Source organism: Carya illinoinensis, chromosome 13, assembly GCF_018687715.1.
Source record: "Carya illinoinensis cultivar Pawnee chromosome 13, C.illinoinensisPawnee_v1, whole genome shotgun sequence".
NCBI classification, from domain to species: Eukaryota; Viridiplantae; Streptophyta; class Magnoliopsida; order Fagales; family Juglandaceae; genus Carya; species Carya illinoinensis.
This window is the reverse complement of record NC_056764.1, coordinates 31359441-31387335: the sequence shown is the minus strand read 5'-3', so window position 1 is coordinate 31387335 and position 27895 is coordinate 31359441. Positions and strand designations below refer to the sequence as shown.

The 27895-nt window shown below is 36.5% G+C and overlaps 3 protein-coding genes, 1 long non-coding RNA gene and 1 pseudogene across 4 annotated transcripts; 2 read left to right on the top strand and 3 right to left on the bottom strand.

The window, feature by feature from the left end:
* Nucleotides 1-2079: 2079 nt before the first annotated feature.
* LOC122290847 lies at nucleotides 2080-3148 on the bottom strand. Its single transcript, XR_006236568.1, has 3 exons — nucleotides 3057-3148; nucleotides 2320-2956; nucleotides 2080-2210 (listed from the first exon to the last, which is right to left on the bottom strand). It is a non-coding gene; the product is annotated as an uncharacterized LOC122290847 (long non-coding RNA).
* A 90-nt stretch (nucleotides 3149-3238) lies between these two features.
* Nucleotides 3239-3926, bottom strand: LOC122291155. Its single transcript, XM_043098798.1, has 2 exons — nucleotides 3509-3926; nucleotides 3239-3340 (listed from the first exon to the last, which is right to left on the bottom strand). Exons 1-2 carry the CDS (start codon nucleotides 3728-3730, stop codon nucleotides 3239-3241), a joined length of 324 nt encoding a protein of 107 aa, XP_042954732.1. The 5' UTR covers nucleotides 3731-3926.
* A 450-nt stretch (nucleotides 3927-4376) lies between these two features.
* On the bottom strand, nucleotides 4377-12198 carry LOC122291154. Its single transcript, XM_043098797.1, has 5 exons — nucleotides 9626-12198; nucleotides 9453-9540; nucleotides 8575-9349; nucleotides 4653-4705; nucleotides 4377-4442 (listed from the first exon to the last, which is right to left on the bottom strand). Exons 1-5 carry the CDS (start codon nucleotides 12196-12198, stop codon nucleotides 4377-4379), a joined length of 3555 nt encoding a protein of 1184 aa, XP_042954731.1.
* Nucleotides 12199-15738: 3540 nt separating this feature from the next.
* On the top strand, nucleotides 15739-16733 carry LOC122291153 (annotated as a pseudogene).
* A 5634-nt stretch (nucleotides 16734-22367) lies between these two features.
* LOC122291701 (transcription factor MYB46) lies at nucleotides 22368-25106 on the top strand. The gene is made up of 2 exons (XM_043099587.1): nucleotides 22368-22814; nucleotides 23878-25106. The coding sequence occupies exons 1-2, from the start codon at nucleotides 22531-22533 to the stop codon at nucleotides 24560-24562; spliced, it is 969 nt and encodes a 322-aa protein (XP_042955521.1). The 5' UTR covers nucleotides 22368-22530; the 3' UTR covers nucleotides 24563-25106.
* The last annotated feature ends 2789 nt before the right edge of the window (nucleotides 25107-27895 follow it).

Sequence of the window (27895 nt, the reverse complement as noted above, 5' to 3'; positions counted from 1 at the left end):
GTAATACCTATATTTTACATGGAAATAACCTGTGGCAAGGAACCTTTTTACTAATTGTACTATATCTTGATACCCACGAGTTATTCTCCATGAGTTGATCGAGATAGACACCACCATTTACCAACAATTCTCCCACAACTAACAATGTAAGCATAATTCCCTGTTTCTTACAACTAAACACCCATTAAACATAACTGTGCTGGGATACAGACAACAAATCCATTCAAAACTATTGCCCCATATATATATTTACAACATTGATCAGGAATGTTCCAATTTTCCAGGTCTTTGAGGGAAATGGAAAACTAATGTTTACCCATTTGGGAAGGAGAAGAGAGTCATCAGCGTTTTTAACAACAACTATTAATGCATACAACAACTACACAATTCTGCATGGGGGATACACTTCCAGCAGAATAACCTCCCTCCAACGTAAAGTTCACTGGTAGCTCCATTGAAAGCAGGTATGACATATGTAACGGTTGATCTCACCGTTTTTCTTTGATACTACCAGCTGATCCTGATGCCCACATGCCTCTCTATACCAGAAGGGAACCACTGGCTGAATGAATATTAACCTGAAACCTTTATTCATACATGATGTTATGAATTTTTTTAAAACACCAGCAGCAGCAGTAGTAGCCCTACAATTCTAGGAGAATCAACAACCTAACTTCAACAAATGACAACAAAATCATAGGAACCATCCTACTTAGCAAATATATTAATATATCTGCTCATGAACAATATTCCATCCAGGGATGTTAGAATGCAATCCCATGATTGCATTCTGAAAATTCCTGCTGCATCAGTAGGTTTTTATCCATATATTAAAGTTTACATTCAGATATTGACACCAAATACAAGAGGGTGCAGTCCCTACAATGAAGGTGATGGCAAGCTATTATCAATTACCCTTGGTATCCAGTAGTATACATGGTGTTACAACATGATATCTATGTATATGTCATTTCCATATGGAAGAACTGGCCAATATAATGGAGAAGAATTTATTGGGATTCTGTTGTGTAAATGCCAAGTCCTAACCTATCATAATGAAATGATGTATTTAAGGTGCTAATAAAAGCCTATTGAGGTGTTTAGTTTTTCTTTCATAAATTGTGAATTCCTGCAAACTAAAGTTAAACTATACTTCTTAGATGTATAGTTTTCCATCAACAGTTACCTGCTGAGTTAGTAATCCCTAATATTTTTGTAATTGATTTGCTGTTGAAAAATTAAAACTTGAAGCTGCCTTTTTCCAGCACATTATGCAAAACAGGGCAATATTCATCAAGTTGCTATATTCATGCTACAAGCATCATAATTCAATGTTATATAATTACCTATGGTATCCTGCTGCATTCAAAATCCGGTTTTGAGTGCACCATGGAAAAATCTGTTTCTAAATATAAATTGTAGCATCTGTGTCCAATGAGGATTCATTACAGCTCCAACACATGTTTTTGTCACAACCAATCATAACCAAAGTCATCAATAAAAGATGACACATCCAGTTATTGCAACGAGTTGCTTAACTTGCCATACAACTCTAGTGAGTGACCCAGTGAGTTACAGTGCACGTGAAAGCCTGAGGATTTTTTAACATCCATGTGGATTCCTCATTCAGATTCTGATATAATATCATGAGTCTTAAGTAAATGAATTTTAAACCTTTTCACTCTAACCTTTCCAATTTTAACATATATATAGCCCAAATCTGGACTTCAAAATGTAATAATCTGATGTGGGTTACAATATGAACCACCAATTTTGATCAAACCAGACATATGAAGGTGGCTTATTCTCTAAATACAGATAATTACTGTGGTTCCCCCCCCAATTCATACTCCACCTAATTATGTGTATTAACCCACTAGTCATTTCCTAAGCAGATGCATTTTCCTAAAACATGTACAATGATTTCTAATAATCAAATTTTTATGGACTACCCTAACAAGCATATAACATCATCTATTGATTGAAAATATCAAAAATCATTGTACATAAACCAAGAATTTTGACAGAAAGTTTAAGCTACCATCACCCAATCTGGAAATTGTCCAATTACCTTATATAGGTCACTTCGCATGGTGGTTGCCAAACAATGTTACTTCCATTACTTTCCAATAATGCCTTCCATCACCCAAAAAAAATAGACCTGGTGGAACCCTTATATGCAGATCCATTGATGCACTACTTGTGTTTCCCTGAAAATTAAAAATCAAAATGATTAGCATTTAACTGTACCCAATCATTTTACAAATATCCAGGAACTTCCAAACACTACTTCATAGTGTTTTTGAAATAGATACTCACTCATTCAGCAGCAAACCATCACCTGATGGTAACACATCTGATAATCTAGTACCCATTCCCATATTAAAGTAGTTTATGGAATTCCCAAAACAAAAACCTGTGTCCAATTACATGGAACACCTCCCATCCCTTTTTTTACAAAACATGACCCCCAACCTTTCCCCACAGTTGATCAAAATAAATACATTATAATTGTTTCCAAAAGCGATAGGGGGAACAAAAACATATTCCATCCCCATGACCTTCTTCAAAAAACCTTTACAATATATTAGGAATTTTATAAATCTCCTTGAGTCTCTTGTTGAGACTCCCTACTTGACCCCAAATGTGAGGATATGGCCATGATTTGTTTGTCATGCTTAGAAAACTGTTTTCGCAGCTCAGCCATATCACCTAGCAGTGCTTCTAGTTTACTCTTATATAAGTCAGCAGATTCCTTGTTCCTTTCATTCTCCTCAGCTATACGTTTGAATGCCTTGTTCTTTTTCAGAAATGGGGAGGGCTCAGGTATGACAGAGTGGCCCAGACCTAGTGCGTAGCCAGATTTGAACCCCAACACCTCTTTGAAAACATCACCATTGTCGAGTTCAACATCCTCTTCAGTTTCTTTCTCACCCAACCTCTCAAGTATCAGATTCTGAAAGAAAATACAATAACACCGTAAATGCTATTTTAAAATCTACCATGCATAAGCCCATTATATAATTAGAAATCAGAGGGAAATTAAGATAACTCACATAATTGTGTTCACTAGCTGCATTGATCCATTTACCCTTCTTATTGGACCAGTGTGTTTCTTTGTAAAACTCTATCATATTACAAGCCTTCTCACCCTTCAATTTAACATGATCTAGTTAGTTAAGCCTCACAAACAATAATGAATCCATAACACATAGGACTCACTTCTACAAAGAAACATCTAGCTTACCCTCTCTTCCATAAGCCTAACAAATGATTTCCTCCCACTTGTATGTTTAATCTTCTGTTTTTTCCTGTTGTTACTGTTCCTACGAGATTGCTCCTGAAATATGACAACCAATGGAAATCATCATGCACTTAGAGTTATGTATGAGATCTCCTGAAAGTGTATTTATGTATAAATACATATATATTTGTAGATGGATGAAAAAAACTGGACCCAATGGTATGGACTCAAATTGCAACTGATTATAAAACCAGAATCCCAAACCTTGAATTTGGGGCTGGCCCACATTTCACATAGCCACTCCCATACGTGTGGCTCCACCCATTCCTTCCGACCAGCTAATGCCTCCTCATGCGAATCAAATTTCTTGTAATGTTTGTGTAATTCATAGTGGTAAGCGTTGTACCTATCAGCTAGTGTGTTTAGTACAGCTTCGCGATGATTGTCTCTACTCCAATCCAACACGAAGTCAGCCTGCATAGACATAGTAATAAATGATCACATTCAAACTGTCATTCGAAATGTACTATAACCATTATGTTCATAAATAACAACATAAACCAAAAATTAATGAACCCCTAGTGATGAGCTCGTGCTTCTCCTTCCAGATAAACCAAAAATTATGTTCATCACTAGGGCTCGCTACTATGAGCGGACGTCGAGGTCTAATTCTTCCCCTCCGGCCTCGTTTTCCAGATATCACCATTAATACCTACAATGTTTATTCCCATAAGTATAATATGTCACTGAATATATATTTGATAATCATGTATAAAGTAACAATATTTATCCCCTGCACCTAAATATTGTTGTTTCTTTTTCTTCTCTTTATTTATTCGGATTACATGTTGCCACCATTACATTGTTGTAACTAAATAAGGATGTTTGAAAGTGCCTGAAAATCTGCCATCGTGTCCTCAGGTTACAAAACTCAAATCATTTGTAGTTGACCCATCTTTTTTTTAAATGTGAAAAGCTGGTCAACTTTTCACTGAAACCTGCAACAGGGGGAAAAATATTTCCCCCCTTTCATTTCCCAAACACAATGTAACTCATCTATTCTCTCTAATTTTTACTAGTTATAATCTAGTACCCATTAGCTACTTATTTGGAACTACATTGCTGCCCCTTTTCACATGACAAATATACTTAACACCTTGGATGCAGTTGGAAGACCATGAAAATGTTTCACCCTATACTGTAAACAGTTCAGTTTAGCACTCAACTTCATGGATTATACCAGGAAGTTCAAACTATTCCAACCAAAGTTAGGAAGTTCAGGGTGTACTCTTAAAATCTTTGAGCTTCATCACATTTTTGCAACTTTACTTTCACGGCCAAAGTACCCATTATTTGCTAAAACAAACCCCAAGCACCTCAATGAGGTTTTGCTCTAAACAACTCTTACCCTGCCGGGTATGCAGCGAGCCTGAATGGCTTCACTAGCAACAGCAACAATGCCTGACAAAAACCCAACTAACATTAACCACTGGGTCTGAATCTGACTACCACCCCACCAAACTTGTTTGTACTCTGTTCTTCTAATTATGGGTAATATGCAAACCCATATTTTAATTAGCCAAACAGGCAAAAAGTCAGATTTCCTACAATATATGAAAAGCGCATTGTACTATATCAACTTTCATAGCAACCTGAAAGCTTTAATCTTCTTTAAAAAGAGGCATTTTTGACATGAACATTATATGTCCCACAGAAAAACCTTCATGCAAAAAAGACATTTGCTTAGTGGAAACTAAGGATGTGATTGTGGGGTGAAAATAGGGTTTACCTTTTCTATCTTCAATATGTTGGTCTGTTTGGTTGCGAAGAGGAAGAGCTGTGTGCAGTCTTCCTGGTTTTCTTTCGGATCCCAGGTTTCAGTGAGTACTTATCAACATATATTCAGTGTGTACACCTTTTCTCATTGCTTATATGAGAAAAGCCCCACTGGAACCCAGAGCAAACTCTAAACTTTTCTGCCTTACGTACCCGGCCACTAATCTATGATGAAAAGCCAACTTCTGTCACTTCAGCCTCAGACACTGGCGCGAGCTCACATGTTTTCCAAAGTTAAAAGAACCGCCAGCACCATAAAAATTTTAGTTTCCCGCGTATGGATTTACAGCTTAGCCATGTGTCTAATTATATATGTGTACGTGGTTAAGTGTTATCTCAAGCACCTCGGCATTGGGACAGGGGCTGCCCAGCTTTGTATGTGGTGTATATTAAAACGTACTGGGTTAGTATTTATGTGAGTTTTAATAATGAATCAGCCGCCAATGATATCTATTTCTTTTACTTAAGGCACTCTAGCAACATGCTTTATACAACTAAACACCTTTTTTGGTGGGCCATGATAAGTACCGGACTTATGTATATTATCACATGGAGTATCTTGTCAGGATGTTGTTGTTGTGTCCATACAATTTGGACACAAGGCCAAATCTATTAAATATTGCTGGGCCCCAGTTGGCATAATCATTTATATAAAACAAGTATTTGAGACACCACTTTTTCTGCTCAGTTTACATTATATATACCTCTGATCAGACGTTAGTTGATTGAAGTCAAGACTTGTCTGTTTGGACACCACTTGTCTAAAAGCCTCAAATTTTAGCTCCCGTGGGACCCATTGGCATACAAGGTGCACTTAGTGTGTGGTTTGGACACCACCTTTTGTCAACTCTGTTTAAAAGCAATTTTTTGGACTTGTCCCTTGGCATATAACAAATCTACCAAGGTCCTGTTTCGATTATAAACTTTGGTAAAATGCTTGCTATATCTCATTATCAACCTATTCTACTATAACACATACACGTATACCCATGCACCATGCTTGTTTAGCCATTTCGGTGCCTTATACCATCATCACTACCACTGCATTTGAATTGTTTCAATGGTTTTTAGATAAGCGTAGTTCACATTACGTAAGTCAGCCACTTATGGAAGTAAAACCCTCTTCGAAATATTGGTTTATGCCTAATGATGTCTTGATGCTATTCCAATTCCCTTTTAGCTCGATTTATCAGTGTAACATATAACACATTTAACTTTCCAGATTTATGTCTTTTTTCCAATATGTCCGATACATCGACCGTTTACCACGCTGTAAACGGTCTGACTTTGGAATCTATTTACATCCAAGATAGCCCAATCATGGTGAATACATGTCCATTATATGGCAGATAACATGTAAAATAACAGTCTTAACAACCTTGCAATTCAGTCCAAAGTTGAACAGGCTTTGTCTTGGTGTGCGCCTTTTTTATAACACTTCCATTTCATGCCTTTACCATACTGATAATATCATAATTACCAAGTATATCTTCAGTTTTTGTCGATGTTTATCTTATCCTCCTTTCATACCCTTTTAATCTCAGTAGGTTTGTACAAAACTAACATTAATAAATATGGTATATTAGGTCTATTTAATGCCATTTCCATTCTGCCACTATCATAGCAGTATGTCATAGTAGCAACAGTTACCTTATCCCCCTTTCATGCCCTTTTAGCTCAGTTTATTGTACAAAACTGTGGTAGCAGTATATCCACCATTGAATTATTAACCTTATCCCCCTTTCATGCCCTTTTCGATCAGTTTAATTGGACAAAACTAATCTAATTGAACTTTTTGTACGCGCAAACTTATATTTTCGTCCAAATGTTACACACTCAGCTTGCCATACGTTTGCTCACACCATTTAAATTTTTCTAATCCATTTTCTACTCTGCCATGTACTATGGTGAATGCTATGACAATGGTGGTCAAAGACTTCCACCATTGGCTGCATCTTTCCCACGTACGTCGCATTGAGGTCATCTGTTATGCTGCATGCAGTATCTACTAGTTCTTCTAATTATTTCTTGACTACTGAGGCAATGCCTGCTTTAGCTAATCCAATGCCCTGTATATAACAGGTTTCCAATACATGCTACATCCATTATTTCAATGATATCTGTTGGTAACTGATTTGACATTGTTCAGGTCTGAAAATGGTGGAGACAGTGAGTAATTTTAATTGAAAGCAGCATCCATTCCAATAACAACCAGAGGCTTTTTATGTAAAATCAACCAACTGTGCTCCACCACAAACCACTATGTCATTAGGCTTCCGTGTAAGATTTATTTGAACTACTCGATGTCATTGAGTTAGATGGGACAACATATTCCAGATTATTATACATGTTTTTGTCAGCAACATATTATTCTATACAGTTGGATTCATCAGTCCAACTGTATAGAATTGATCCGGTCATTTTATAAGGGAGTGAATTTGGTCAGTAAACTGATATCCAGATTTGATGGCTGTACCAGATTATATATATATATATATATATATAACGCAGATCTGAATCTTATTATGCTTCCATCTGTATTTCATAACCAACACTAAATCTGTAATGGGCTCAGGTATTCAGTGTGACCTTTCAACCAGGGGTAATTTTTCTAGCGGAAACTAGTTGGTTTTCCAACCCCTTCACTCGTGAATATGTTCTAGACCTTCTGCTAATGTCCTGCCCAGCTTATATTCAAAGCACCAGAATATGATGTCAGACCATCTCCACCAGTGGTTTGCTTATATCTTAATGTAGATGGATATAAGAGGCAGTGCATCTGTATTTCATGACCTTTTCTAGTTACTGAGGGGTTTACAGCTTAGTGTCTGTTTTGGACTCCTCTTTCTTGAAAGTGAAAGTATGGTCATGGTTAACAAGTATTTAAATAAGACTAATAATCAAATCTATGAAAACAGGCAATTGGGAGAAAATTTGCACAAGCATAGCATGGAAGATCATAGGCATGTTATATTCCAAAATCATGTCTAGTATAACAAGCAGCAACATTCAGCATATACGAAATGGGATAACTAATCCTCTGATTACCAAAGTTTCCTCATTCCAAGTCAAAGTAGAGAGAGCAACCACGCTGGACCACTTCTTCATCTGTCTTATGCTTCACACGGGCGTACAGTTTGTGCTCAACTGTTCTTGGAAGAAAGAACAGTCAGGCGCTGTTTGCAAACGGAGGAAATAAAAACAGATGTCAAGCCCCAATAAAAATCAAGATACAATATATAAGATTATGTAGGTACATGATAGTACTATAATAGAATGGTACGAAAAACTTGTGTGTCAAACATCTTTTTGTCCTAATTTGCATGTATTCATCAAAACAACAATGGAAGCATTTAATGCCATTTCAATAGCTATGTAGAATTGATTAACATAAGCCTCCATTAATTAGAGACTACATGCATTAAATAAAAGGAGATGATAAACCATCAATCTAAAATAGTCCAGGCAATGGAATTGAGGTTTTAGATCAATACCATCGCTATCCACAGCAGGCATGTTCTCCATATCAAATTGCCGGTTAAGGTCTTCATCATCAACACAATCCTCATCGTCAGTTTCTCTACACAATTGTTCAGGTGACATGGTTGACGAATCAACCGGCAAGTTGTCTGAATCTCCTCGAGTCAGTGGATTGAGCGTCTCCGGGCTAGTTTCATTAACTGAGACATAATGAATAACATCAGTATCACTCTCATCTTCAGTTTCAAGAGTGTCCGACCCATCATCGTCATCATCAGCATCATCATTAACGTCCGAGGTCTTGTGGCGAATATTATAAACATTCCTATTGGTTATCTTGTGTACCGCATGCCAACTTCCCCCCCAATTCGGGTCCTTGATGTAGAATACTTGCAACGTCTGGCAAGCGAGGGCGAACGGCTCATCTTTATACCATTGCCTAGAAGTATTAACACTCGTGAAGTGGTCCCCAACATGTATCCCCCTTCTTCTATCACCAATGTCCCACCAATCACATTTAAACAAGAAACACTTACGCCACCCCATATAGCGTAATTCTATGATGTCTTGCAACACGCCGTAGAAGTCAACAGGCACTCCTTCATGGTCGCCATGAACAACAACCCCACTGTTTTGGGTGCGGCGACGCCCTTCAAGCTCCTTTGTGTGAAATCGAATTCCATTCATTATACAACCGGCATATCTCGCCACTAGCGGATCTGGCCCACATGCTAAAGCAAATATGTCATCGGTCACCGCGGGGGGAGTCATTGCATGCAAATCGGCAATCTAACATTAAAGTATTTGACATGTCAATACAGTAATATAGAAAGTGACGTTATCACTTTTATAAATGGAAATGATTGGTAAATGAAAAAAGAGAATAACATACACGTGTTCTGAACCACATTGGGAATTGCATTTGGTGCCTACGCTCGAAATTAATTGGGTCCTCTTCTTGCATATTGTTACGGTGGTCCCTACAAAGATTCATGCTTTAATAACGTATTCAACATGACGTACACGAAGTAGAATGTTGAACATGCTTTACAAGGGTGTACTTACTCTAAATAGTCCTCAATCTCCGGGCAATTATTAAGGACATACCACGTGGCCTTGGCCAACAGAGCTTCATCTAATTTTGAAATTTGGGCTGCCCCTAGAGGGCGAACCTTTTGGGAGAAAATCGATAAACTTGGCTCTAGGGAGCTCTGCCCAATTGTGTCAATGTTCCGTTCCTCTCGATTATGTCTAGTCTCGATATCATTCAAGTACATAGAGCAAAAGGTCAGGCACTCCACATGCAAATATGCCTCTGCAATTGAGCCTTCTGGATGGGCTCTGTTGCGGACATACCGTTTGAACTTACCCATATACCTCTCGAAAGGGTACATCCACCTGTATTGGACAGGTCCTGCTAGCAAAGCCTCATCTGGCAGATGAATAGCAAGGTGCACCATGATATCGAAAAATGCAGGTGGGAATATCATTTCCAGTTTGCAAAGAATGATGGGAATATTAGCTTGAAGCCGTTTCAACACTGTTATGTCTAGTGTTCGACCACATAATTCCTTGAAAAACGAACACAACTCTATTAAACATCGACGCACATCGGGTCGTAGGTACCCACCAATAACAACCGGCAACAAATATTGTATCAAGATATGACAATCATGACTCTTCATACCCATGATTTTTCCTTCAGAAACGTTGACACACCGGGCAATATTCGAGGCAAAGCCGTCAGGAAATTTAACTTCTGACAAGCGTTGACAAAAACTCCTCCTCTCATTTACGTTTAACATATAACAACCAAGACTCATAGAAGTTTGATTACCATGATGCTGTAAATGTAATTCTTTCCTCAGTCCAAGATCTTCCAAATCCCTACGCGCAGTAGCGGTGTCCTTGCTTTTGCCTTCAATATTCATCAAGGTTCCCAAAACGTTATCACAAATATTTTTCTCAATATGCATGACATCCAAGTTATGTCTCAATCCCAAGTCTAACCAGTACGGTAGGTCAAAGAAGATACTTTTTTTTGTCCAGTTCAGTTCATTCGGTGTACGTTTCCTCTTCTTTAATAATTTACCAAACTGCACATTTGAGACCTCATGTAATTGCTCCATTAAAGCTTGTCCCTCCAAAATTTTCGGTTTGAGACGGTGTTCGTCCTTACCATTAAAAGCTGCCTTTTTCCTTCTCCAAGCATGATCTAGCACCAACCACCGACGATGGCCCATATAACAATGTTTCCGGCCATTCACAAGCCACAAAGAATCTGTTTCTAAGTTACATGTAGGGCATGCCAACTTACCCTTCGTGCTCCAACCAGACAGATTTGCATATGCAGGAAAGTCATTGACGGTCCAGAGTAATGCAGCCCTCAATTGAAAAGATTCTCGTTTGTATGCATCATATGTATGAATTCCCTCTACCCATAATTCTGTCAACTCATCTATTAGGGGATGCAAGAACACATCAATATCATTTCCCGGTGCCTTTGGTCCAGGTATCAATAATGACATCATCACGTATGGATCTTTCATGCATAACCAAGGTGGCAAGTTGTACGGCACAAGTAGCATTGGCCAAATGCTGTACGGTTTGCTCATATTATTAAATGAGTTAAACCCATCACTTGCTAGACCAAGTCTAACATTACGAGGATCTTGAGCAAACCAAGGATGTTTGTTATCAAAATCTTTCCATACAGTAGAATCAGCTGGATGTCTCATGAAGTTGGGGTCGTCAACACGCTCTTCTACATGCCATCTCATGGATTGGGCAGTCTTTTTAGACATAAACAGCCTTTGCAACCGCGGCTTCAAAGGGAAATATCGAAGGACTTTTTGGGGTATCCTCTGTTGGTTAGTTGTACTTAAGGCCCACCTAGATGCATTACATTTAGGGCACTCGTCTTTATTAGCATGCTCCTTCCAAAACAATGCACAATCATTTGGGCATACATGGATCTTTGTGTAACTAAATCCCAAACCCTGCTGTAAGCGGCGAGCTTCGTGGTATGAGGCGGGGAATAGTGCTTGAGGAAATGCTGCTTGCAACAGCTTAATAACCATGTCAAAAGACTTCACAGTCCAACCCCCAACTGTCTTTATGTGAAGCAACTTGACTATGAATGATAGTTTCGAAAAGTTGGTGCAGTTTGGATAAAGTGGCTTTCGTGCATTTTCCAGTAACTCGTCGAAATTACCCAGTATCGGAGCCTTAGCGGTGTGTCGTGACGGCCCGTCATCTACATAAAATTCTGTTCTACCAGAATTATCCATAAAGGATCCCACACGGATGTCATCTAACATCTCATCTACATCATCAATGTAGTCATTGTAGTTACCATCATCAGGAACTTCTTCATCAGAAAATGCGGAGCCATTTTCTGTTTCCTCCTCGTCGTGGAAAATCCATGTAGAATAAGATGTATCAATACCTACGATGAACAAGTGATCCTGAACCAATGAAATGGGATGAAAAGTTCGATTTCGACATCTCCTACATGGACACCTAATGCAGTCTCTACCCGGTGAATGGGCCTTTGCCAGCTCTATGAAATGTTTGACGCCTTCAACATATTCGATAGAACGCATTCTATCTTCAATATGCATCCAAGCCTTATCCATCTGTATGTGTGACAAGGAATGGTACGAGTTAACAAGGATATGAGAAAATTCTGGTTTGAATATGACGGTTAAAGAAAGCAAGTATATCTAATTATCATGAAACTAGTTGAAGGAAAGCCCCAACCAGCATGCGAAAGTAAATTCAAAGTTTCATTGGAGTGGTAAGATCGAGAGCAATACGTATGGATTTATAACTGTTAGTACATGATATTGAAGGGGGTAGCCAAAACTTTTTGGTGAACATTGGATGACTCTAACACGGTTGTTACTAAAGGCGGTGTCAGGATACCTGGTAAATGGGCTCAATCCTATTGGACACCACCAATTTAGTTTTATGGATGATATGCCCTACTCTCATAGATCCGAGTATACATCCAGTATAGTGAACTGTGCATATTCTAAATTGCTCCTTAATATAGTGAAGAAGAAAGAATGTTGTCAAGGAATACAACATTCCTACCCTCTCTTCTATAATTACCATACACCACATGTTCCAAAAAGTACATTTATATATATACATATAACTGGTTTATATGTACAACAACAGGCACATTTTATAAGAGTTTATCTATGAATAACACCTAGAAAATAAGAAAATTCGAAAAGTAATGCAATATACAGATTAGAAGCTAATGGCCTATATAGATTATCAATTAATAGTTTAATAAAACTTGCATTATCAAGTAGTGAAATATCCATAGTACAAGCAGATAAGGCAAGCATAGTAGGATTACAACAAGAGAGAGTCTTGTAGCAAGCAGGTTTCATCTGCCATGGGAAGCAGATTTCTTAATTATAGGGTTCAGTTTTCCAGATTGATTTTTGTTGCATGTAAATGGCAAGTTCCAAAGTTTTCCCATAAAGTTGCTATAATTTATGGGTAGACAAACAATGGGATATTTGTTCTCTATTCTCGCATGCACTACCTATCGAGATATCCATGAGCCCCTGCTGTATATGTCACCATGGGAAAAGAGGGCCCCATGCATATCCTTCAGGACTGCAACTGCTTCGGAAGTAGATAGGCTTCAAATATTCCATGCAAAAGTTTGATGTATTCAAGGCCAAATGTTCTAAGTATCATGAAATTGTTCTATGAATGCAAATGCATTACGCACTAGTTATATGGCTCTGCTTGCTTACGTCATCAGTATATTGGGATTTAAACCTCACAAACTATACATTAATGTCAGCTTCATCCAAGAGCTGTTCAACTTAGATGTATGTTTTCAATTTGAGGAAAATCAGCCCCATGTACGACCTTATTTGGCTTGTAATAAATTAAAAAACCTTATATTACCTATTGGACAGTGGACATAACATAAACCAATATAACCCCCAGAAGACACTATTTTGGGGCTGTATCATAATGTAGCCTTATATTCATGCTTATATGGGGTGTGGATTTGTAGAAACACCAAGGCTTTCAAGAGGGTTTACCTAATCCAATGTACTCTATGACCTCAAAATAGCTCAATTGAAGTCAGCAGTCCAATATGCATGGAAAGACATATAAACGTAAAATTGGGACAATACATAAAATCTAGAAACTCTAATGTCAATGAAGGGGGACTTGATCCAGAAAATTCCTTTCTGGATTTCTATTTACATTTGGGAAAACTTTATGCGTTGGCTCCTTTTAGTCTCTAGTAGCTCCATATGCATCCCACGAATTTGTCATGGGATTTTACAATATTCGTGGTAAAATCCCTTATTTTATGTAGTGTATATATAGTATAGTTAAGTGTAAAACTCCATGTTTCTTGGACACCACTAAGTGCTAGCAGACTGGAGCCTGAAGCCACAAATTAATGCCTATCTTTTATAGTTTTTGTCTGCATGTGTATTAATTTCTTTGCAAATATATTAAACATTAATTCCTACATTTAACTGTACTTAATGAAGGTATGTACGTACGTACGCAATGATTCATTATAAGAGCAGGAAATTAATTAAGAAAAAAGTCAGAAAGAAAAAGAAGATCATGGCCGGCATCATGTATATATTCTACATTGTATAATGCATATAGAAGTAGTAGATAATATATTAATTAATTTCTCTACTCTCTGAACAAAAGCGATATTTATGTATAAGGCCCTACAAACGGATCATTCGATCAATGAGACACGGTTTGATGATGTTCTGGTGAAGATATCTATCTACATAGGAGCAGTACTTTAATTCCATATATATATATAAATTCAGATATATATAGTAATATCTGAATTTGTGGTACTGCTTGCATGGGGAATATATATTTTTGTGTTTCCCTAAAACATATTCAGCTCATGATGTCTTTTTTCTACTTGTCCTACGTAAACAAGGCAAACAAAAGAGTTTCCATGGCCTCAATGCTTCATGTGAGTTAAAAGAAGTTCAGATGCTCCTAGCTATATATATTTATATATATATTGACTAGGTCAGACAATATATATATATGTGTATATATATATCATGTATAACAGCTTGACCATAATGGTATTTAATTAACCTAATGCTCAAGCTAGCTACTGGTTCTTCAACTTATATTAAGTATAATGTGAGTTGTAAATTGTAGTGCAATTGATTTGAAGGAATAATAAAGTCGATCCAAAAGTTGAAAAAATGCGTATCGAAAAAGACAATACCATATTGAAACAAAGTGCGAAACCATCGAAGGAAACATGCATGTATGATTCTGCTAATGTGGTCTTGGTATGTGTGTTTGTTTCCAAATGAACACCAACAAGACCAGAAAAGATTGACAAAAGGGGAGATTATGAAGATGCTATAAATTCTTTGTAAGAAAAAAACAAAGTATAATAAATAGCTAGCTAGGTAGGCTGCGCCCTAGGCCATGGATATGCATAACCAAGTTGCCTGAATTAAGTTTATATCCTTGTAGATACATAGCATCAGCACTAAAATATGGTCTAAATCAATCCAAGATATTGACAAAAGGGGGCAGCATCAATTCATATAGTGGTTTACAAATTCAACTCCGGAAGCTTCGAAAACACAGTCAGATAAAATATCAAGACAAGGTCTTTGAAAAAAATCAATAAACGTGGAGTACTGCAAGTTCTCTCCTTCGTTGCTAGGGCATCTAGAAGGAGAGAATGTGGACAATTCTTTAAAGGACGGTAGGTTGATTCCCCAATTTTCTTGCTATTTCTGTCTAAGGGGCTGGCATCTTCTAAGCCTTCAGAACATTGTTCAGGACCCCCAAGAAAAAACCCTTTCATAGATCTCAAAAGCAACCCAATATAATAAGGAAATAATTAATTAGGCTCTTGACCAAAGACACGGATTTTGAAGAATCAAAAGATACCCGGCCATCTTAATCCCTCCATCTTATTGCAGAAAGGATAAAGAAGAAAAGGGAAAAGATCCAATCTCATCCATCTCTGGTTCTATCCCCTTGGGTTAGTCTAAGGAATATCTATGAGTTATTCCCCACCTAGTGCCTTCTCTAAATAGTCAAACCCCCAATTCGTGTCCCATATCCCAAATCTCAGCACTCTCTCTCTCTCTCTCTCTCTCTCTCTCTCTCTCTATCAAATGGAAATGATAGAATACAGAGATGAGGAGGAGCTTGTGAATATTAGCCTTGGAATTGTCACAGATTCAAGTGTTGAGAAGACAAGAAAGAGGAAAAGATCAAAGGATGCTTCAATTCCTAATAATCCATTTGAAGGTTGTGATGGGAAGATATTCAGCCTCCTCCAAATGAGGGAAGAAATGCTAAAACTAGACCGCAAGAGACAAGCACCAGTAGAAGATGGAAATGGCCTCAACCTGATTCATTTGCTGCTCATAACAGCCACTGCAGTTGATTAAAACAAGGTGGGCAATTCTAGGAGAACCTGAATGAATTGTACGGTTTTGAGTGTCCTTATCTATAATCTCATTGCAACGAGTCGTGACCTACTTTGCAGTAGGTTTGGCAGCAAGGCTTCTTACATGAAAATCTCCCGTCTACAACATGATCATGAAGGAACCATGGATGACGAAAAGTTTTTCGCATTTACTGATCTCTATCGGGTTTCTCCGTATTACCAGTTTGCTCATTTCACTGCAAACCAATCCATTATAGAGGCCTTTGAGGAGCAGGAGGAAACCAACCACAGAGCATTACATGTAATTGATTTTTATGACTTTTATATGGATGTCAATGGCCTTCTCTGATTCAGTCTCTTTCTGAGAAGGCATCCAATGGAACTCAGGTATGACAGATGACAGGATTTGGAAGCCGTTTGGAAGAACTACAAGAAACAGGGGGCAGATTGGTAGGCTTTTGTAACGGGGTTTCGGAACATGTAATACTTGGAATTCCAAGGATTGGTAAGAGGCTCAATGCCTCATTAACATAAGGAAAAAGAAGAATGAAACAGTTGCAGTAAATTTAGTTTTCTATAACATCACCATTGAATAATTATACGAAAGTTTCTGACACATTGAAAACTGTACATTCACTCAACCCCTCTATCGTAATCCTAGGACAACAAGAAGGGAATATCAAGAATTTATGCTTATGGTCTTTAATTTTCTGCTAATATCAACTGCCAGAAGCAAAAAAAATTAGAGGCTGTTCTTGGAGCAGTTTATGATTTCTATAAATTTCTGTTTATCATCAAAAAATTCTACATATGGCAGTTGAATAAGCAGTTGCTAACACTAAACCATCATCCCAACCATCACAAAGGACATCTATGCTAGCATAGAATCCATATCACAAAGACAATGGTGTTTCTAAAGCAAGGTTATTGGGTTGAAAGTCAATAAATTGTTCATAAACTGTACATGCTTCAAAGATATGGACATAATGTTTAAAAATTCAAATAATCATAATTTCTACCTCATAAATCATTCTACACAATTTGTTTCCAAACAAATGTATTTAACTTGTTTAAAAGTATTTTAAACATAGGGTTACCAAACAATAAATAATTAATTAATAATAAAACTTATTAATTAAGAAGTAAGCCATAATTCCTCAAGAAAATGTTTGTATATTTTCTTTCCTAATCCCAAACATGCACTTATTCATAGACTCTTGGTTTGTTCACTAACTTAACCATCAAAGATATATATTCTCCACTGGGATCACTTGAAGTTGTTTCTCCATCGTTCATGCAGCAATCATGAACGTGGAGGGCACTGCAGACACCACTGAAAGTTGTCTCAACACTTACTATTTTAATTTTTGAAAGAAAATCCAACTTATTTGGTGGTTATTCGCTTTCTACACTTGTTTTGGGAAGATGAAATGGTATTTGATAAACTCTACTGTGTAGCTTCTAATCATAGGATTCAATGTAAATCAGTTTAACAAAGTCAATATATCTTATATATTGATTTAACACAAGATGAAATATGTTCTTCCTCCTTTAATCAGACTAGTCACTTGGGCTGTATTTTAATTATATTTGAGGTCTTTTTTTATTTACAGGACTCACCCAAACTCTATAAGAACTTAGTTATAGAGTCTGATCTTGCACTTGAGCATGTCTCCAGAGTGAGATTAATTACCAGCACACAACCACTTGAGACGATGATATAATAATATAAAAGTGCTCGATCTAAAAGCCTTCAGATTCATACAGAGCAGCATTTTCTTTGTTCGGTTCTTTACATGGAATTAACCTATCTTTAGTTCAGATCACTCAAATTTTCCTTAATTTGAAGTGATGATGATCAAGAAGTTTTCCAACATCCCTCTCTTCCAACAAAATTAGAAAAGGAAAATATCCTGAAAGATCTGTGCCCCATATATGATGTCATACTTCATTGATCTCTTGATGGAAATGACAGTACATAACAAAATAATAGGGACAATCTCTTACAAAAAGGTCAAAAGGGTGTTCATTTCTCTCTAAATAATAGCTGGGATCGATGAAATCTGATGGATTTTTATCAAATCCATCTCTTTTTCCAAAGAAGCATACAACTTCAAATAGGTTCAACCTTGTCTGGTTATCATTTAATTAATACGGTAGTATCCATCAAACACAACTTAAGGAAATCATATTACCTAAGCAGAATTTCTATTAGATTCTATCCAACAATTGAAGAACGTTCTTGAATTCGCCTAAAGAAAGGAAATTAAAATTTGGATTTGGCATTAAATTAAACCCCAAACCTACTTATGTATAGTTATGGCTAAACATGCCCACAGCTCCAAAAATGTGAAGAATAAACCGGACTCATGAACCAGAGATAGACAGACACAGAAAAGTCCAACGATTTACCAGGCGGAGAGGGATACGGCGAGCCAAATTTGAGAAGAGAACACGCCCCTTCGTGCGTGGCGTCAACTGGCGGCAGAAAAGAGGAACAGGGCGGCAACTGTCGGCAGTGAGTGAGACCATTGAAGGAGGCCGACGCAAGCAACCCACCGGCGTTGATTCCACCAGATGAGAGTATTCGAAGGAAGTGGGGGATGAGAGTATTCGAAGGACGTGGGGGATTTTGCAGGTTGGGGGTCGGGGAGTAAATGGGTGATTTCCAATATTGGTACGTCTGGAAGAGGCAAAAGACTTAATTGCCAATTGCCAAAGCTTTTAACACGACATATATGTCGTCGTTGAAGGCCACATTTACCCACGGCTAATGGCTCGCCGCATGCAATCTGGTGACATTTGGGCAAACTTTACCTGACGGTGACTTTTTGTGCCATAAGCTTCATATTGCCCACCAGCGGTTGTCATGGGATAATAAATTCGTGGTAAAATCCCTTATTTCTGAGCTGAATTAGGCAATAAATTAAGGCCCTTTCTATTCAAGTTTCTGTTTCAAATTAAGCTGTTGTACATTGAAGTTGCAGAAAGATATGATGATCAGATCAATCCCTTCTTAAGCTGATCTCCTGTTCTTTTCACATTGAAAGGTACCGATCCTCTCAAGTACTGCAAAAACAATAGTATATCCGGACAAATACAGATTTGATCATTTTCATGATTTTCTTCTCTCTACCCTACTAAAAAAATCACCGTCTTTTCATTTCAGTGCTTTTTTTTTAATCGAATGACAAGTATCCTAAGGGAATCTTTCTCGTATGGCCCCTGCGTGCATTATGAGATACCCTATTTTGATGACTTTGAATCCTTTAATTTGTTTCTTTACCAGGTTTTGAAGTACGTAAGGGATGGCCAATCTTCTTTCTTGGTCGGTCCAGTACTCCTCCTTTTAATCTAAACGTATATATACATTTAGATCATCACCAGGCTTATAAAAAACATCGGCATGCAGAGCCAAAAGCTAGCTTTGTCTTGGCAAAGAGTAAAGAGAGATAGAGCGTGGAAAAAAGTGTTAGCTGCCTTTTGAGTACCTCTAATGTCTCCTTCATGTACTTTCTTACGTACTCTAATTTCCTTATAGTTACAGATTTCATGTGTATTTTTATGCTGAGTTTTTTATTTTTTTTTTGGCTTTTTGAATAAAAGTGAAGCATTTAATTTGAAGCAACTTTAAGCAATTAGTGTATATATATGTGTGTTGGATCTGGGCTACCACATTAATGATGATTGACGATATTTATTAATTCTATATTTTAGTATTTTGTTAACGTTGTTGATCATTTGCATTTAGTCATGTGATTAATCATGAGATCGTTTGAAAGACAAAGTTATGACGTGTTACTGATCACAATATATATGTAATTTGGAATATTAATTAATGCTGATATGACTGCACAATTAATTATAAAATGTGTCAAGCTAGATTTTTCTTCTCCGACTTCATCAAAACAAATCCCACATTGCCACGTTCGTGCAGCTTCCATGATTACTGAATCTCATCTTTTAGTACTACGACGTGTAATTTGATCCAATGGGGGACTCATGATCTTACATTAATGCCACATATATTGCCACTGATCATTTACTAATTTGTTTGTACTGCCTGCCTCCTGCAACCTTTTGGACTTCATTCCTTTCAACTTTTTGGCAACAAGCTAGATAAGTACTACTCATAAAGAAAATTTCATGAGAGAAGTGAAAAATGATATAATAATTATATTTAGGATGAAAACGAGGATATATACAAAATATCATGGTGACATGTGGACAAGATATTAGCTAGCATATGCAATTAAAAACAAGCCAAAAAGATAGAAGATCAGGTATTCAAACGTACACCCAAAAAATGGCTAGTTCAAAGCAAAGAAACAAACAAACATTAATCGAGAAATGACTACAAACAAATTGTCATGAACCTCCCTGCATCCAATTAAGTGTCACCATGCATTGAGCAGATGATTTTTGAGGCATGCATGCATGTCTAGGGTTGATTTTCTGTAATTAAATGCGCTCGATCTATAGTACTGACACTTGCATTGATAATAATAGTACTCATGTGCATGTGGTTATAAGAAGGTACACCAAATGTTCAAGATTTAGCCTCCAATGGCTTGAGACAAGAGATGAACAACTCAAATTCATGAAGACAGAAGGAAAGGAAGAAGGAGGAGGCCAAGGAGGAGGATAGGATTCTATATAGGTGATATATTAATGTAATTAGTTGAAGGCGGTCGTGTGGATGTTTGTCCAGTTTAGACGATTCCCATGAATTAATTATGGTCCAATTGATGGAGTGATTTCTATTCTTCGATCCGCCAGTAAAAACTTTAATTTCATGCTGTCTCATCAAAGCACTTAACCACCACAAACAGGGGTCTGTTTGGTTCTATCCCTCCACGAGTCATTAATTAGTTTGATTACTAGCTGCATTCTAGAAGGATTAATTAATATATATATATGTGTGTGTGTGTGTCCGGCCTTTTGGTAATTTACAGCTAGCTTTCATGATTACTATGATGAAGAGATCAGGGATTGGTAGTTCTTAATTAGTACGTACTCTTTAAGTTTATTTGGGTTTTCACTTCACCAAAGAAATTGTTTATACATCATCCCTAATTTCTTACATACACACAGTAATATTGCATGTGAAATATTATGAGTAATTTTGAAATATATATATATATATATAAATATATATGAAGTTACTGTTACTGGGAGATCATGTGTTGACTCTCACGGAATATGTATAGATCGATCCAGACAATATAAATAATTACACACTACTCTAATGTTAATGTTATCATCTAGAATAATGATACTCTTAATCTTAAATTTTGTCACATCGGCCAATTATATATATACATATATTGAGTTTTGCTACATACAAGCACAGTCGCGTACTAATCTGTATACCAATACTGATTTATTCATACTTAAAATTTAAATTAACATTGTTTTCAATAAAATCTACTTTTTGACCAATCATATCACATTGGTGTACAGATTGGTGCATAATTATACTTGCAACTATATTTTTTCATATATATATTTATGAGTGAGATGTGTATGTGACAAATTTTAAGAGATTTCGGGTATTACTACTGCTAAAATGACGGTAACTTAAATGCAAAATACAACAGATCATGTAATTGTAAATTAATGATAATATATAAGGTTTAAGAATTGGATATAATCATGAGGTATATTGCCATTAAGTTTGAGTAAGTGTTAATGTTAAATTCTAAATGGGTGCATGTCTGAGAAAGGTCCAAACCTTTTCTTTTGTCTCCTCTCATGGGAAAAACTTTTTAATGTCTTTTACACGTTCTGTTTAATTACTGGAGTGATTCTACTTTTCCTTCTTTAGTTTTCCCATGAACATGATCAGAGCTTTGGCATCTTCGGCCATTCAGTATGATTAATTGGACCCGTTAAGCATGCGCCACGTACATTTATCATCATTTTATTTTTCGTACTAATTTATTTTCTTTTTTAAGATACACGTGTTGTGTGTGTGTGTGTGAGAGAGAGAGAGAGAGAGAGAGAGAGAGAGAGAGAGAGAGAGAGAGAGAGAGAGAGATTATGTGAAGTAGAAGCAAAAACCATGGCTTGGTTATAAAACAAACTTTCGCATTTTCTCTTGATGACTACCCTGTGAGTGATGAGTACGTAATAGAAAAAGACAAGGGGCTATGGAGTCATGGAGTCAAAGACAAGACGACCACCTCTCTCTCTCTCTCTCTCTCTCTCTCTCTCTCCCTCAGGTCCCCCTCCAAACCGTTTTCTACTCAGACCCAGCAACCAACCTCTCTCTCTCTTCCCTATATTCTAAGCAAACCCCACAACCATCAGTGTCATCATGATCATTTTTCCCACTTCATGAAGCCTCCTCTCCCTCGGCTATCTCTGATCTTTTTCTCTAGCTGGCTCTCATTTTCTCTATAAAGTCTTCACTGACAACATCTAACCTGTTGGGAGCTGAAAAATTACCTATACCCAAAGGGAATATTAATTGTATTCTAGCTGCAGGCCATTAGATCATCAGCCTCTCAAAATGAGGAAGCCAGAGCCCTTCTCAGCTGGGAAAGACAGCCATTCCAACAACAAGCTTAGAAAGGGCCTATGGTCACCAGAAGAGGATGACAAGCTCATGAACTACATGTTGAAGAATGGCCAAGGTTGTTGGAGTGATGTGGCTAAAAATGCAGGCTTGCAGAGGTGTGGAAAGAGCTGTCGCCTTCGCTGGATTAATTACTTGAGGCCTGACCTTAAGAGAGGGGCATTCTCACCCCAAGAAGAAGCTCTCATCATCCATTTGCACTCCCTTCTTGGCAACAGGTTCTTTTTTTCTTCCACAGATCGATCATTTTTCTTTTCTGCTAACTTCTATATATAATAAATTATTTTGAGAAGAACTGGCCGTTCTTCTATTCATTTTCAGTTTTCTAACCTTTTCTATGCACGAGCTATGTGTAAAAGATTAATTTTAGAAGCTTATAGAGCGGTTATGGCACTATGCATGTTTCTTTTGTATGCCATATAAATATATATTATATCAAGTAAATTAAAAGAAATGTATAAGGTTATATAATCATGGTAATAATGTGTATTAGTGTATGACACTAACAAATGCATGATGCATGCCACCCATATCTCAATCATACTTATTTTGAAAACTTTTTAAATCTTAAAGATTCTGCACTAAAAGCTGATCTTAGCCTTGGAAAGGAAACGCAAACTGACAAAAACAGCACATGATAACCAACCTACTTTTCAAATATCATCAACCAAATATCATGACCGTGGTGTTGATCTTTAGCCTGATCTACAATATGAAAAATACATATATATGTAATTTGATCGTTCTCCGTTTCAAGTTTAATGTATACATGCAGCACGTGTGTGCATATACTTTGTCAGTACTTACATACAGATCAAACTTATAAACATGAGCCTGTGTAGGTAAGTTACTGCATGCATATGTGTAGGTAGCATTGTACAGATGCATGCATTAAAATTAAGGGGTGATAGGTTGGATAATTGAGTACCACTTTTGGAGGATTAAAGTTGAGAAGGACAGGGGTCTCTTCTGATGTCTACAACTGCTCTTTGAGTTGAAGACACTCTATATATTTAGCTATTTTTGTTTAATGAATAATTTAAGCTTTCGTGAAAAACAAGTCTAAAGTATATATACACCCTTTTTGGTTTTCTCCTTGTATGGGACAAAAAAGTTGGCAAAAATAGGAAATGGGTATACCTTGGTGTCTGCATCTGCCCTTTGAGTTTAAGACACTCTTTTGACTTTTTTTGCCATGCAAATCATGCATTCAAATAATACATTAGTTTTGTGAAACTGACCCTTCCTTGTAATTCCATATATGTTTCTGTTATGAATCAGGTGGTCTCAAATTGCAGCACGCTTGCCAGGGAGAACTGACAACGAAATAAAGAACTTTTGGAACTCATCGGTGAAGAAGAGGCTAAAGACTTTGTCAGCCACAACCTCATCACCAAGCACAAGCGATATTTCATCATCCCCTAAAGATGGCATGGGATCTGGGCTCATGATTTCCATGCAAGAACAAGGCACCATGCCAATCATGTACATGGATTCATCATCGGCATCATCTTCCATGCAAAATATGGCCCTAAATCACATGGTTGATCCATTGCATATGCTTCAGCATGGCCTGAACATGTCCAGTGCATGTGGATACCTTAACACACCACAATACATGGCTCAAATTGGTGTAGGTACTGGAGATAGTTTTGATGGGGAAAATGGGGCCTTTGGGGGTCTCGATACTGGGTTAGGGGAGCTGTTTGTTCCTCCTTTAGAGAGTGTAAACGTAGAAGAGAAAGCTAAAGCTGAAAATACAAATGAGTGGACAACGAATAACAACGCCCTGTATAACACGAACAACATCAGCAATTACAATAACAACAATGCTAGAGCAGAAAACTTAGCTCGAGTTAATGGAAACTGTTGGGAAGTAGAAGAGCTTAGAATGGGGGAATGGGACTTGGAGGAGCTGATGAAAGATGTTCCCTCCTTTTCTTTAGTTGATTTCCAAATTCGGTAATCGTTTGACACTTCCAACTTTCCTTTTTTCTCTTTTTAATCTTTTAGGATGTTTCTTTATGTGAAACTCTTTTTCCTTTTCATAGAACTCTATACCCAATCATCATTGTCATAGCTAGGTTTCCTAAGAAGTAAAAAAGATCCTTTTTCACAACAAACTACCCTATATATATATATGGCTTTTGGGTTGCCTTATAGCTAGCTAGCTGAGTTTCTTTTCCAATGTACTGTATGGGATATATCGAGGGTCTGAATAAATAAAGGTCAAGCGATTACAGGAGTATATATATAGTGGTGACCATATTATATAGATTATTCTTGTAAGTATGTATACATTACATGTGCTATTAGGAGAGTAATTTTGGCCATTTTCTGACCATCCGGCTATCTGTAATAATCTTCTTGCATTTGAATAGCTACACAAAAATAGAGAGGAATCAAGATTAGCTGGTGTGTATGTATATGTATCATGAGATCATGTACAGAACAATATTGGCGAGAAAGTTGTTATTACTGGAAGATTATATAGACATTGATGATGAATATATGCAGGCTCTCTCTCTCTCTCTCTCTCTCTCTCTCACACACACACACACACACACAGAGACAGATACACCTAACCCATGCAATATTCCAAGCTAGCTAGAGGTTCGTTTTTCTTCAAATGGGTTATAATCATGACTTAATTAGTTGAGACGTCCACTTGGAACTGTACTAGTTAAGTCTCCATTAACGAGTATTTAGTCAGCTTGCTTTCATTTTAATTCCAAAAAAATTTATTTTATTAGTTAGTTAGCTTAAATATATGGCTGGTTTTATGGGGCAACCGACTTGTTTCTCCTTTCATTGCTATGATCAGTAAAGATAGCCTAAAGATAGCAAAAGTACATGATGATCATGATTTTCCATTATTATATTTGAAGAACAATCAATGCAGAGAGAAATTAAGTACTTAGCCACGTTAACCTTCATATACATTTCAAGATCAAGTGAACACAAAGCAATCTCTTGGAAGATATAGTTATATGGAAGAAGATAAGGTGCCCATTAATTTTCACTTGATTGACAGATGAAGAAAGTGGTAGTCTAAATCATCATTTCCCTTTAGATTTTTAACAGAGACCATAACTGACATATGGGGAGATAGAATTAGCTAGTTATTAATTAAATTAATTTGAGAAAGTTGGAACGTCGTTGTTTTCTTTTCATCTAGATGCATGGATTTGTCTTCTGACATTGACAGAGTATAGCTATTGTATTGGTATTATTACACAGAAACGAAAAATAAAATAAACTCGATATAATTTTATATCGATACGTATGCAAAGTTATTTTTATATACTGTACTAGCATTTTTCTTTGAAAGCTCCTCGTGTCTCCATCTATTTTAAAAGTGACGCACTACATCTTTTAAGAGCATCTTTAGAGACCTTACAAAAAAAAGAGAAAGGAAGTAGGATAATGCTAGTCTCAGAGGTAAGAGCCATCTAAAATGGTTTGATTTTTTTCTTTTATTTAATAATTAATGACGTATTTTTAAATAATATTGTGAATTTTTTTAATATAAAATATACATATATATATATATATATATATAAAATAAACTATTCGATGGCCACCCTCTAACTGTAGCACAATCCAAGGAAGTATGGGTAAAATGATTTGAGAAAATGGAAATTGGAGCCTATGTGTCACCACGTGGGCTGAAGCTGCTGTGCTGAGCTGAGCTTACTTCTGTAATGTAAGTTGGGGAAGTGAAGCTGTTCGGATGTTCCAGTCTCTGAGTGAGTGAGTGAGTGAGCATCCATTGTCAGAGCTGTCTTTTTTAAGTTGTCGTTCAGATCAGTAAAACGACACAATTGAGTGATGCCAGCCTTCATGCTGCCTCATTGCCTCTCCATCCTAAAAAATCAAAAATTGGCAACCAGCCTAATTCTGTGGCGCCAGACGCACTGCCTCAGCCTCATCACTGACTCTTCCCAATGGCACTATCGTCATTCCTCCCATCTCTAAACTAAGTTTGGCCCCAGACTCAGATGTCCCAACTTCCCCCCCTCCCCCGGTGTCTATATCTTCGAAGGACCGTGCTACATCCACAGAGATTTTCCACCGAAAATCTATACCGATCAGTGTAAAGTTTTTTTTTTTTTTTTTTTTCACCATTTTTTAAAACTATTTAAATATTTTTAAAAAATAAAAAAAAATCATATATTCATTTAAAAACACTTACTTAATAGTTAAGTAAAAAAAAATTAAAAAAAAAATTCGGTAGAGATTTTCAGTAAAAAATTTATGTGAAATTAGTATTTTCCATCTTCGAAATTATTGTCAGAATTCTGATAATGCATGTGTCAAATTGTTATTTAATATTTATTATTATTTAAATAATTTTATTTTTAATTTATCAATTGGTATTTACAATTCAGATCATCTTAATATTAAAGACATAATATGTAATTATTAAATGATTTGAACCGTGTGATACTCTTGCCTTATTACAAAGGTCATGCTATTAAAAGTAAAAGTGACAATATGTTATACGATATGTTAATTTAATATAAATACGACATAATAATAGTAGGTTAAGATTTAGTCTTGATGAGTTCGGATCAAAACGGATTAATAAGTTAAGACACAATTATTTAACGGATTGATAATAGGTTAACCGGTTATGATACATTAAAAAAGTTAAAATTATAATTACACCCTTATATTTAAAAGTAAAATTGTTAGAATTTTAAATTCACCATTTTTATTATTTGGATTGTAATTTTAGACTTGTAGTTAGTTTTATAATTTTTATAGATATTGTGATTTTAACATTTATATAAAATTCTACTAAATTTAATCAAGTCAAAAGGGTTAATTTTGAACATATTCAACTAATTTATATGAATAGTTTGAAACGGATCGTATTGTATTGTATTAATTTATTTCGTAATATTTATTAATGGGTCAAAACAAACTGACACGACACGATCCGTTATGTTAATTGATCATGTTAGAGTTTGAGATTTTGATACGATAAACTTAACGAATTGAATTATGATTAACTTATATAATATAATATATATATTTTAATACGCTATGAATACAATCCATTAATATGATTTCACACTCCTAATTAAAAGTTGCAATAATTTTGAGAACGTAACATTTTGATCTAAAAAATAAAAATAAAAATTCATATTCCATCCTACACTAAAAGGAAAAGAAAGTACCAGTGATAATCAGCCACGTGTAATAAAAAACAAAAAGAGAACACCGGCCAGTAAACCAGAGTGTCTGGCGGACATTTCAATTCAACCTCAAAAGCACGGCGTCATTCACGAGA

Bases quoted from the DNA above. Each gene is read 5' to 3' on its own strand.
- LOC122291155 (XM_043098798.1), bottom strand. From the start codon at position 3,730: ATGTCTATGCAGGCTGACTTCGTGTTGGATTGGAGTAGAGACAATCAT. The intron at 3,341-3,508 runs GTTTGGGATTCT...GTCATATTTCAG, and splicing joins GGGCCAGCCCCAAATTCAAG to GAGCAATCTCGTAGGAACAG.
- LOC122291154 (XM_043098797.1), bottom strand. From the start codon at position 12,198: ATGGATAAGGCTTGGATGCATATTGAAGATAGAATGCGTTCTATCGAA. The intron at 9,541-9,625 runs GTAAGTACACCC...GAATCTTTGTAG, and splicing joins GAGATTGAGGACTATTTAGA to GGACCACCGTAACAATATGC. The intron at 9,350-9,452 runs GTATGTTATTCT...CTTTAATGTTAG, and splicing joins CAATGTGGTTCAGAACACGT to ATTGCCGATTTGCATGCAAT.
- LOC122291701 (XM_043099587.1), top strand. From the start codon at position 22,531: ATGAGGAAGCCAGAGCCCTTCTCAGCTGGGAAAGACAGCCATTCCAAC. The intron at 22,815-23,877 runs GTTCTTTTTTTC...GTTATGAATCAG, and splicing joins CACTCCCTTCTTGGCAACAG to GTGGTCTCAAATTGCAGCAC.